This window comes from Gastrolobium bilobum, unplaced genomic scaffold, assembly GCF_033153095.1.
Source record: "Gastrolobium bilobum isolate Gb01-03AN ecotype WA unplaced genomic scaffold, APGP_CSIRO_Gbil_v1 utg333, whole genome shotgun sequence".
NCBI classification, from domain to species: domain Eukaryota; kingdom Viridiplantae; phylum Streptophyta; class Magnoliopsida; order Fabales; family Fabaceae; genus Gastrolobium; species Gastrolobium bilobum.
Window position 1 is genome coordinate 363,825 of NW_026898265.1, and position 13,685 is coordinate 377,509.

At 34.0% G+C, this 13,685-nt stretch overlaps 1 protein-coding gene across 1 annotated transcript; it reads right to left on the reverse strand.

Annotated features, from left to right (window-relative positions):
• Positions 1-11,244: 11,244 nt before the first annotated feature.
• LOC133314339 (acetolactate synthase 2, chloroplastic-like) lies at positions 11,245-13,173 on the reverse strand. The gene has a single exon (XM_061515808.1). It carries the CDS (start codon positions 13,171-13,173, stop codon positions 11,245-11,247), a length of 1,929 nt encoding a protein of 642 aa, XP_061371792.1.
• Between the last annotated feature and the right edge of the window lie 512 nt (positions 13,174-13,685).

Sequence of the window (13,685 nt, forward strand, 5' to 3'; positions counted from 1 at the left end):
GATGGAAAACTAGAGCCAGACATAGAGAAACCAAACTCGATGTACATCTAGCTCAAGCAATAAACTTTATTGTGTCATTACATTTTTGACGATGTCAAGGCGAAACTTTAGGGTGGGTCATCTCTTAAAATTTGTAGGAAAAAAAATAGAGTAAATATCTTTTTTGATCCTCATGAAATTTTACGATATTTGCATTAGTTCCTGATAAATAAAAAGGCTATTCGTGGTTCCTAATAAATTTAAAATGGACTCATTTAATTGAAAGTGATCCTCATAAATTCAAAAAAGACTTATATTAGTCCCTCAAAAAGATTAAAATGAATTCACTTTGAATTTCTTAGGGATCACGAATAGCTTTTTTATTTGTTAGAGACTAAAACAGGCATCATAAATAGGGGTGACAAACAAGGCAGGGGCCTTTGGCTCGGCTCATGAAGGCCAGAGCTTACATGCCTAATATTGATTGTTGGAATCAGACTTGGATTTGTATAAAAGCTCGTTTAGTAAAAGACCTCAGGCTCCAATTCAAAAGTTCGGTGAGCCTCTCAGCCTGACCTAGTATATTAATTTTTATTTATTTATATTTTTTATACTATTTGTAATAGCTCTCTCTCTCTCCTCAATCCATTTCACCTTATTTTATTAGTTAAATAGACTTTTTTGAATGATTTTGTTTTATATTATGCTGTTTGGATATACATTGAATTTTTGAATATTTATGGAATGAATGATTTTGTTCTATATTATGCTGTTTGGATATACATTGAATTTTGAATATTTATGGAATTAGTAGTGTTGTTGATTTTATATTCTATTTGGATAAATTTTTGTTGTCTTATTTTTGTTAAACAGGTTAAATCATGAGGCAGGCCACAAGCCGATAATTATATTTATAATAAGTAACAGGCTTGGTAAGGCCGACATATTTAAACACATGTTTAACTTTTTAAGATCAAAGCTCACTTCGCCTCGGCTTGTTAACATCTCTAATTATAAGATTTGCTAAGGACAAAAAAAACATTTATTAAAAAAAATATTTGGCACAAGGAAAAAATTATAAAGCATCTGGATGTGACTAATCTAGTGACATGCATGAAGAGAAAGACAATTAGACAACGGCTCATCCATTAGGTAGTACCACTCGCACTCCCTCCCTACCTCTAGTTTCACTCTCTTTCCATCAGGTAGTTCTGCTCTCATTTTTCATGTTTTCATTTTTTACAGGGTGTTTGGCATGAGGATTTTTTTTAGATATTTAAGAAAATAAGGTTGAATTTTCGTGAAGACCATATTTCATATCATATTTTAGAAAATTTATATGGAAAAGTGATTTACATGGGAATCAATTTTGTCTGTAGACTATGAATAAAATTTCATCCAAAAATACCACTTAGAGGATAATATTTTTGAATTGCTGGAAAAATTAAAAAAAATAGGTTAAAAAGCTGACAAAAATCAAAAAATTTATCCAATATTTTTAATATTATTTTTTACTTACTAAATAGTTTTTTTGATAAAAAAACTCATTTTTTTTTGAAATCATGATTTTTGAATAAAATTTTTTTTTCTCTATCAAACATCGCCTGAACTCATGTTCGGCCTCTGATTTTGTCTTGATTCTCAGTGCAATCCACTTCCAAGAAAGAGAGTGGAGAAGAAAAAAGTTCAGGAAAGTAGAGGAAAGATACATAGACAAGGAGGGATGCACCAGCCACCGGGAAGAGAGAACAGGGAGGATTGGGTTGAAAAGAAGTTTATAAGACAAGGAGGTATGCACTAGGAAAAGGGAAATAATATTCTTATGCTACATAAGAGTACATCATTTTCCTACACTAATTCGTTTTTCGTGCCAACTAATTTTTCTTTTCTTTTTTAATATAAAATATGGGACCCACATTTAACTTTTCTCTACTTTTTTTATCTCCTACAATCCTACAACATAAGAAAACTTAAACCCTAGGAAAATAGGGTACACTTGAGGTAGGCTATTGCATTTTTGTTTTTGGCTTACATGGATATAGCTTCCACCAAGCTCAAGTGCGTGTAGTCTTTTTTTTCATTTTTATATTAAGAGGAGGTATTGGATTAGGATTTTATTTTGAAATTTTAAGATAATTTTTTTTTATAGATTTTAAAGATTATTTAGAATTAGAAGGACTTTAAAAAAAATTTAAAAGACTCTTTTAAGTTCAAAATTTTAAAAAATTGGATTTTAAAGTATTTAATAGAATTTATAAGATTTGAAAAGATAATATGAATTTATAAGATTTTAAAAATCATATGAGTTTTTAACAAACATTTAAAATTAACAGAGTTAATAAAAAATAACAAAGAGATGTAATAATATTAATAAAAAAGTAAAACCTAATATAATTTTCTCAATCAGTAAAATATAATATATTTTTTAACAAACATTCAAAATTATCAAGTAACAGCTATCCACATATTTAAAGCTATACTAGTCCTTTACCCATTAATATTTTCTCGTTTTTACTCTTGAGTTTGACCAATGGGTTGAAAATTATCTTCTCATTTGGTATCAGAGCTATGCATATATGATTATAAGACTCAGTTTTTTATTTTTTAAAATAATTCTAAATTTGGATATAGAACCTAAAGTTCATGATAAAATTTCGTTTGGAATTTTTTGCAATTGACTTGAAAACCTTGGGGTTTTTGTTTTACGTGATGAGAGTTTTTAAACCATATATCATATGTATGTTTTCATTAAGTATAATTTTAAGAAAATTTTGAATCTGAATTTTTAGGTTTTATTATATGAAAGTTTAGAAAATTTCTCAAATTATTTTCAATCGATACGTTAAAACCTTAAATTGCTTTGAGCTTTTGAAAAATAAATTTGTAATTATCTATTAACACAAAAATTGTTTGAAATCGTTTCCTATAGCCAAAGAAATTTGTTCGTGAATGTATTATTACGAAATATAGCATGTTATGAAAGATTCAGTCTTTCTTTAAATTGATATTGTTTCATTGATGTAAATAAAAATTGGTTTGAGGGTTTTAGTTCTCCTGTTATTTTTTCTATTTTGTGTTGTTTGTAATACAAAAATCACACATTTTTATGCCAAGAAAAATCGTGATTCATAGCTTGAAAAATTATTTTTTAAACTTCCAAAAGCTCTAAAAAGTCGCTCAAAAATATGCTATTTTTAAAATAGATTATATTAGAATTTTGTTGGGTTGTTGTTTCTAGGTTGTTTTGTGATGAAAATCACTCAAAATTCTTCTATTTTTGAGCTTTGACGAAGCTCTTATGATGGACCCCGTTTTCGAGCGAGTCAACCCGCCAAAGGAAGAAGAAGACACTGCAATAGAGAAATCTCAAGAAATCCTAGAAGTCATGGTAAGATTGTGAAAGGGCATCCTATTTATATTTCTCACTAAAAAGTCTTACGAAATTCACACCAATAAAAAATCCTAGTGTTATTAAACCCGACCCCGGCATCGTCCCAGAGTCGGGGTACTGGATCACTAATCGGATCGGTGGGTCGTTGGTCAGACTTGTTGACTCGGATATAGATAAATATATATAGTAAATATGAACATATAAATTTGATTATATTCTCCATATCTAAAATGAGTTAAACAAGGTTCATTAAATAAGCTCAAAAATTACCCAATCACACTTTTACAAGATCATGAAGCACAAATAAATGAAAATGCACGCTATTACTATGTAAATTTAAATTGCTACTAAGAATCCTCATAAGCATACCTCTCAATAATATTAAATTCATATTTTTCAAATTCATCATACTGAAATGATATATGTCACATTCTCTTAATTTATTGTTCCGCAAATTGCTTTAGTATTGGAAGCTGAAATTTGATGTCATTGTAGAAGAGTATACTAACAAATAAAAGTACAAAAAGTTTTTAAAATGAGTTCTACAATTTTTTTTTTTGACAAGATGAAACAATTTTGGTGTTTTGGTTTTTTTTTGATAAAATCCATGACCCGACCGGGTCATCGATTTGACCCGGTTTGGCCTGGTTTTGACTGGGTCTGATGTATGATCGGTCTAATGTTTAACCCAAAATGGTCCAATGACCGGTTCTCTGGATTTCGGGTCAACCCAGTTGGGTCGGGCCGGGTTTCACAATAGTGAAAAATTCATTAAAATCGTTAGATTTTTGAATACCATGAGATTATTTTTCTTTTGTTTAAAATCCTGATTGAATACCAACCGATTTGGACGGACTCTAAATTAATATTTTAAAATACTAATCGAATATCATGTGACTTTTTTTGATTTTTTTAATCTTTTAAAATCCTAATTGAATATTAATTGATTTTTTTGTTTAAAAATAATTTTTTAAGATCCTTTGAAATTTCAATCTAATACATCTCCTAAGAATAAAAATAATAATAAACGTTAGGTTAGTAGGTTTGGATGCATTTTACTACTTAAAAAAAGTTGGAGTTCTCTTTATTTATTTTATTTTTTTTAAAGTGACAAAGAATGAAAAGTTAGGTAGACTTAGAAAAGTTTGATAGGATGAGAAAGAATGGTACGTATACGATGTTTTCCAAAATATATATTTTTGTTTGTTTGTGTTTTCATCTTGAGGCGTTGTTTATATGTCAACCAAAATCATTTTTTTGTTTGTTTGTGTTTTCATCTTGAGGTGTTGTTTATATGTCAACCAAAATCACTGTTCGTTTGCTTCGTCTGGTCCACATTAATCTGTCCTTAGCTTTATTAGATAGAAACTGGTTTAAATTAATATATTATAGTTTTGATATTTCTAAAGTGAACGTAGATAAGTTATTTATATTCGCTTCCAAAACGACGTTATTTTAGATTAAAGAATTAAAAAATTATAATGAAAAAGACTATTATAACTCTGAAATAAATTATAATTATAAAAATATCTTGATTTCTGCCTCAAAATGACATTGTTTTGAATTCACTGTAGATAAGTTATCTACATTGACTGTAGAAAAAGCGAGCCATATATTATAATACCTTTAGTAAACATAAAGAAAGGGCTGTTATTTTTGTATAAATTGTTTAGATTTAACTTGTCATTATCTCATTAAAAATTGTTTAGCTTTAGAGAGTATTATGTGTTAGTAAAAAAAAAAATTAAGAGAATACCAAAAATAAAAATAAAAATTAAGATTCACTGTTAGTGTTTAGATTTAATTTGTTAGTAATATAGTCAAAATATTTTGTTTATACGGTTGTCACATGAATTTGCAAACCGGGTATTGTGCATTTTATTAGTTATATAGAGTAAAAATTAAGTGAACTGATCTAAATTTCTGTAATAAATTTCTCTTGAATTTTTTGATATTAGGTTTGTATATTATATTTTAAGTATTTTTATTTATAATATAATATTTTTTATTTTCGTCCCTCTTGTCAATAAAATTCCTGACTCTGCCATTGGATGAGGTATAATAACTTCACCCTAGTTGACACATTTGCTCATCACTTATTACTACGAGGATTAATATTTTTTATATTATAGGAGATAAAATTATCTTCTACACATATATTAAAGTGTATTAAACCTATGTGGGATCATATGAGGAGAAAAAAAAAAAAAAAAAAACCTCACATAATTTTATGTATACGTAGAAGATAAAATTATTTTCTAAAACATGAGAAACATTAATATCTTAATATAATATTTTTTTTCCTTGTTACCTACAGGACTTGAGTACATTAAAAATATACGGTAAATATGCCATATTCAAAATTCACTTCGATATCTAATAAAATATATGCTAACAATGGCCAATATGTTATATTTGATAGTTGATTATTGATGTTCTTAATGGTTGAGTTTTTACCCTAGGCCTTTGGCATGATACACTGGTCATTGATATTTACTACACCTCGTCCAGTGTCAACTAATGAGGCAAGGGTAACCGTGATGGTGAAAGAGGGAAGGAAGATTAGAGATTTCATTGTCAAATCCTATTAGATTATATACTCATATTTTGGTTCCCTCACTTTGTTTTCTTGTGCATCATAATAAAAAATGTCTCTGTATTTGTGGTCCCCTCCCCATCGTAATTTCTTAAATAAGTCTTTAATAAGAATTTGTATAAGCTCCGTTTTCTCATTATCCAGAAAGTCACGTATGCCAATTTCAATTTTTAACTTTTAGTGTGTTGGTTAATTACGTAAGTAGGTTCAACTAAGAATAGACATTTTTCTACACGTGTATGTGACATTTCGAATAAAACATGTGCTCAACACGGAAGGAAGGCTTGAAAAAAAAAAAAAAACACCAATTTCGTGACTTTTATTTTAGGGTTTATAAAAGTTACCTAATAGAAAAACTGAACTTGTCATGTTATAAAGATTCATTTTTTGTATTTTAGTTTTTTTTTTGCTTTAAAAAACATGAGTCTCACAAAATATTGTATCTGCAGGAATTTTTTTGTTTCCCGTGACGTTATGGATGCAAACCCCTTCTATGCTTTCATTTGCCCATTTTTGTTGTTCCTCTTTGCTGAATTGACGTGGGTCTGTGTTGGACTCTAAGCTCAGGAACAAGAGCTTGTGCGTGGATGTGCCGTGGTAACCTATGCTTTAAATTAGAAAGAAGTAATATCAGGCACATGATAATAGATGCTTTATACCCATTTCACCCGACTTAGTACCAATTAGGTTCATTCATTCACTAAATTTCTAAGAGCGTGAACAATTTAGTTTATATTTTTACCAATTTAGTTTAATTATAAGTAATTATGTTTAAAAAATGAAAAATAATATTTTAAAAAATTATATTTAATTTTGTCAAACCAGAAACCGCTTGATCAGAATATCATTTTAAGACAGTTTAATTCAAAACATTACCAACAGCTTGGAGGGTCTATAATGAACAATAATCGCCTCGGTATAGAAATTGGATGAGGTTATAATAATCGCCTTGGAAAACATTTCCGAGCGTTTCCTACAACCGTGTGAGAATTACTTTTGGAGGCTGTTATCAAAATCGCCGAAGAATAGCATATGTAGGCGATTTCAAAAGCTGCGTTTGACAACACAATGGAGGCCGTATAAATGATCGCCTATATATGTAAAATTGAGGCAGGTTGTGAAACTGTCTCAGGTTAAATTTTGCAGTCGGTCAAAATAACCTCCTCTGATTGAATATTTTAGGCGGTGTATATAAAAGACATTAAATGTTATCCTCAGGTGCTTAAAACAACCACCTCAGTATATAGTTTGAAGGTGGTTAAAATAACCTCCTCAAGTATTCAGTTTGAAGGCGGTTAAAGTATCTGCCTCGACTACTGCCTCAATATTCATGTTAACGGCGGTTAAAATAACCGCCTCAGTATTAATGTTGGATTTGGTGTTTATCATTCTAAATGACATAAGTTATGTCATTTTAAGAGAGAAATAGACACAAAAAATGGAAATCATGGGAGACAGAAAGTGAGTGATTTTTTTTTAATTTAATTTAAAATAAAAAATTATTTTGTGTCTATCTCTCTTAAAATGACATAATTTTATATCATTTAAAATGATAAATACTTTTCCCATAAATATTATAGGCAGTTTATATAACCGTCACTGAATGTATTTTTTAGGCGATAATTCTAGCGGTTGATATCAACCGCTTTAGATGGTCTGTCGTGGAATTAACATAGTCGGTTTAGAAACCACCTTATCAGGTTTGTAGAGGCGGTTCAAACCGCCTCTAAATGCCAAAATAACCGCTCCGGATTGCTAGTTTTCTGGTAGTGTAACATTGATGGCTAATAACCCTTCTTTTATCTCAATCATGCAAAAAACAGACTAAAGAATATAGAAAACATAAAAAACAAATTAAAGGACATGCATAGGCATCTTAATTAGCGGTTTTAGACATAGAATGTAACCAAATATATATTAAACTCGAATTTCTGAACAAATATCTGTAGATGATAATTTATATCCTTTGCTAGCTATTAAAAAAATAAAATGAATCTACAATCTAATCCTAGTAGTGTTCTTGAAATGGTTCAGTGTCAGTTGTGGGAAGAACTAAATCTGATTTATGTCCAGGAAGAGTTGATTTGGTTTCAAAGTTCTAGGTGTGAGTGGCTGGTCAATAGTGATAGAAACACCAAGTTCTATCATGCTGCCACCACGTCCCGCTCTCGCCACAATAAGATCATTGCTCTTCAGGATGAAGCGGACCAATGGATAGGTGAACCTGTGATGCTTATGGAGATGATTGTTGGTTATTTTGAGAGCTGTTTCAACATGATGGAACTATGTTAAATCCCTTTCTGCTCTCTGGCTGTTTTCCTAAGATTGCCAGCCCTCCTTTCCGAACATGATTGTTGGTTATTTTGAGAAGTTGTTTATTAGAGATATAAATAATATTTTATTTTATTTTTGTATATTTGTTAGTTTATATTAGGGTGAGTTGTACATGAGTCTCTTATGTAGAAGAGCGATCATAAGAAGAAAATAGAAAGATTTGGGATATCACAATTAAAATAAAATAAAATATTATTTATATATCTAATACTGTGTTTTCTTTCAATCTGAGTGGGAGAATGTTGGCAGATCGGTTTGCAGCTTCATAAAGGAAGTTTTTGAGAACCCATCTTGCATTAAACATATCAACAAGTCTCTAATCGGTGTGATTCCAAAAGTGGCGAAGCCTACTTCCATTAAGCAACTTCGTCCTATTAGTTTATGCATTGTATCTATTTAATAACTCTAAATAGATACAAAGCAATGCAAAGTTGCCGTTTCCAGGCACTGGCCAATTGGGGTAAAACGCTCTCTCACGCCCCTTTATCTTCTCCGCTAAATTTAGCAGCCCTCTTTCCCAAGTTGTGCAGAAAAACCCTCTCATAGACCAAAGGGGTGGGGTTGGGGTGGTTGAGAATAAAAGGAAGCACCTTTACACCTATTACAGAGTGTGAGAGTCATCCAGATGAGATATCTGAATTGAATCTCAACTGGGTCTTCAGTTCCTGTTTTTTTGATCACTTGGGTTTCTGGGTTTTGATATCAAAAGGATTGAGAATGCTAACAGCAGGCAAGTTACATTCTCCAAGAGGCGACCTGGGTTGCTGAAGAAGGCTCAAGAACTCGCCATTCTCTGCGATGCCGAAGTTGCTGTTATCAACTTCTCCAACACAGGGAAACCGTTTGAGTTTTCGAGTTCTGGGTGTGTCTCTGAATTTTCTGATGTGTTTGCATGTCAGTTTTGATTGTATGCAACTACTGTCTCTGTGAGCTTAAAGCCTGTTTCATGAGGCCTACACAATTTAATTAACTATATTTCCCTAGTTTTTTTAATTCCCATCTGTTTGATTGTTGCATGTGAAAAAAATGAATCTTTTATCTTATTTAATTAATTGAATTCTGATGCTCTGAGTGTTTTTCCATTTTTCCCAGAATTAACTTGATTTCTCCTTTTCTGGGGTATTTCAAACAAGTCTGAATTTTGCATCTATTTTTGTCTTGTGTGTGGTTAAATTTATCTCTTGTGTGAAAGTTATCTATACCCGTTCATCTCAAATAATCTTAATTATTTAAATAACCTCATTTGAATAATCTTATTCTTCCCGACCAATGCAGTTTTATTAATGGTAGACACAGCAATGACAACATTATCATAGCTCAAGAGGTTATGCACTCTATGAGATTTAAGGAAGGCCAAAAAGTTGAATGGCTATCAAGGTCGATCTCAAGAAGACTTATGATATAGTTGATTGAGATTTCCTTAAACAAACTCTATTTGAGGCTGGTTTTAACCAAAATGTGGTTAATATCATTATGGAAAGTGTTACTTCCACAACTCTCAACGTTCTTTGGGAGGTTTCCACCACCATAGAATTTAATCCAACTCGCGGAATCGTACAAGGGGATCCACTTTCCCGCATATCTTTTCGTCTTGTGCATGGAAAGGTTGGGCTATCTTATCTCTCAAGCTAAGGCAAATAAGCAGTGGAAACCGATTGTGTTACGAAAAAAAGGCCCTCCAATAAGTCATCTTTTTTTTTTTTTTTTTTTTCGAATGATTTACTGCTTTTCGCTGAACCTTCTTTGGAACAAACTACTCTTATTAGGAGAATCCTTTCCAGCTTCTGCGGGATGGATTAAACTTAACGTGGATGGGTCTAGTAGTGAAAATTTGGATAGAGAGTGACTCCCGGGTTGCTCCTCATTAAGGCTGTTTGTGGGAAGCATCGCCCTTTGGACTTGTATTTTATGTTTAACGTTGATTGCAAATAACTCTCATTTTTTTTATCAATGATGCGCAAAATGGGTTAATTAATTTAATATTCAAAAACATAAAAATAAAATTAAAGGAAATGCAGACGCATCAAAACGGTTTCATGCATAGAATCTAATCAAATATTAAACTCGAATTTCTCAGCAAATTTCTGTATATGATCATTTGTGTCCTTTTCCATTCATCAAAAGAAAAAAGAAAAACATTTATATCCTGCCCAAGATCAGAATTGAATCAATCAAAAATCTTTTAATCGTAATTTCAAAACTTATGACTTACAATTCCCATGAAGTTGGCTACTTCTCCTTTTCTGCTTGAGGATATTCAGTATTCATAATTTATCTAGCAAATTAAAAAATACAAAGTACAAATCCAAGTGGTCATGTTAGTACAAATTTTAGTTGATTGAGTGTGCCACGTTATTCTGTGCTTGCATCCTGTTTCAGCTGCGTAAGATATATACTTAGCGACGTGTAGACCAAAGACAGAACAACTCAAAATATAAAGACATATTAACCTTGCGACCGATCCAGCCGAACAACTCAAAACCGATCCGGTGAAACAACTCAAAAGATAAAGAAATATTGTCAATTTATTAATGTTCATTCCAAGTTCGAATTATCGATCAGGCGAAACAACTCAAAAAATAAAGAAATATTGTTAATTTATTAATGTTCATTCCAAGTTCGAATTACCACTTGTATAAATAAAAATCCTCTGTTCCAGGATTTCTTCTTTATATAGATAGATATAGAATCTATAGAGCAATTACTTAGAAGTACATTTTGTGAAATAGTCCTTCCTAGGTGATAAAGTTTGTCGTAGTGAAGCATGTCCAGTCATTTAGCAAGTTGGCTGCAGCGCAAAGGTCAAAAGGTTTGTCCTTCGTTCGTTACTGCAACCATTTGCTTTGCTCTGCGTTAGGCATCAACACATATTTCTTAAAACCAAATTCCGAAATTCAGGTGGACACAACGAATATTGAAGAGTGCGATGAGAGAAGAGTTGTCTTCAAACATGATGCTGGACCTCAGTTATCACATCCTTGAAGGATCCATTACTCGGAATCATTGGCAAGACATGCTCCTGATGGGGTACAATAACATCAAGAAGGTAGGGCCCAGGTGTGTCCAACATTTTCTGTATTGCTCCTCTAAGTTCTTCCTTCTTTGTCGCACGAGCTGCTGGTATCCCACATGCATCTGCAAACTTCAACATGTTTGGGAAAATGTCTGTCGCATTAGATGGGTCTCCTAGATAAGTGTGAGCTCTATTCGATTTGTAGAATCGATCCTCCAACTGAACAACCATGCCCAAATGTTGATTATTCAACAACAAGATCTTGATGGGGAGATTCTCCACTCTTATAGTGGCTAGCTCTTGGACATTCATAATGAAACTACCATCTCCATCAATATCAACTACAATTGCATGAGGGTTAGCAACAGCAGCACCAATGGCAGCAGGCAATCCAAAACCCATAGCTCCAAGACCCCCTGATGTTAACCACTGTCTAGGTCTCTTATACTTGTAATATTGAGCAGCCCACATCTGGTGTTGTCCAACTCCAGTACTAATTATTGCATTTCCATCTGTAAGTTCATCAAGAACCTCAATGGCACACTGAGGGGAAATACCATCCTCAAATGTCTTGTAACTCATGGGGAATTTCTTTTTCTGCACATTCAGCTCTTCCCTCCAAGCTTGAATATCAATATTACCCTTGATCCCCTTGCTCTCCAAAATCCGATTAATGTCTTCCAAGGCCAACTTCAAATCCGCACAAACCGACACGTGGGGTTGCTTGTTCTTCCCAATCTCAGCAGAATCAATATCTATATGAACAATCTTAGCCCTACTGGCAAAAGCCTCCAGCTTCCCGGTGACACGGTCATCAAACCTGACCCCAAATGCAAGCAACAAATCACTCTTATCAATAGCATAATTAGCATAGACAGTACCATGCATACCCAACATTTGAAGTGAATGTTGATCCGCAGAGGGGTATGTCCCAAGACCCATCAAAGTACTAGCCACAGGAATACCAGTAAGCTCCACAAACCGCCTCAACTCAACACTCGAATTCAAACAACCACCCCCAACATACAAAACAGGTTTCTTGGATTCCAATATCAACCTCACAGTCTGTTCCAAAAGGGCTTCACTGGGAATCTTGGGCAGCCTAGAAAAGTACCCAGCAAGCTTAATGGGTTGGTCCCAATTAGGAACAGCAAGCTCTTGTTGAACATCCTTAGGCACATCAATGAGAACAGGTCCAGGTCTTCCAGAAGTTGCTATTAAAAATGCCTCTTTAACAACCCTAGGAATGTCGTCTACATCAAGAACAAGATAGTTATGCTTAGTGATGGATCTAGTCACCTCAACAATAGGGGTTTCTTGGAATGCGTCAGTGCCTATCATTCTGCGAGGGACTTGTCCTGTAATGGCGATGAGAGGCACACTATCCATCATTGCATCGGCTAAGCCGCTAACCAGGTTAGTAGCGCCGGGGCCGGAGGTGGCAATGCAGACGCCGGGGAGACCGGAGGAGCGGGCGTAGCCCTCGGCGGCGAAAACCCCACCCTGCTCGTGGCGTGGGAGGGTGTTGTGGATGGTGTGTGAGCGCGTGAGGGCTTGATGGATCTCCGTTGACGCGCCGCCGGGATATGCGAAGACATTGGTCACTCCCTGTCGCTCTAGGGCTTCAACAAGGATGTGCGCACCCTTTCTGGGCTCGCCGGCGGGAAACCGCGAAACGAAAGACTCTACGACAGCGGCGGCGGATGGGTCGGAGAGGGAGCATGAGACTCGGAAGGAACGGAGACGAGTGGATTTGTTGAGAATAGGAGAAAGAGGGAGGGTGAATCTGACATTGCGTTTTGGAAGAGTGGAGTATGAAGAAGATGAAGAGAAAGGGGTTTTTGAAGCGGTGGCCGCCATTGTGGAACAAAAGAGGTTGTTGTGTTAACTCTCTGTGTTGGGAGCATATATGTAGTGGACCGGACCATTGCATCCCCATAGAGAAAGAGAGAGGAGAGAGAGAGGAAGGAGGAGAGAGAGAGAGGCACCATAGAATTATTTTTCCTGTGTTGGAGGCTAAGGTGTTAAGGCAAAAAATCCGTAGTAATGTTATTTTTCAAATGTATTTCCATCTTAAAAGACATTTGAAAAGAATGGCCATAGTAGAGCAGTCAAACACGTAGGTTTGGCTGACGAGATAAGTCCCGCCAGTGAGAAAGACGAGATCAGAAGCCACGTAGGAAGCCCAACCAATCGCGTTAGTCCATGTCACGTGTTTTCCACGTATCCCGCCACCTGCTGTGACATGTACCAGTCCCGCCATGTCAGTTGGCAGGACTAAGCCACGTGTGTGACACATCCGCAGTTCTTGTGACGCGTTCCCCAAACACTAATAAAAACATGAATTACTATTAAATCATGCCAATTACATT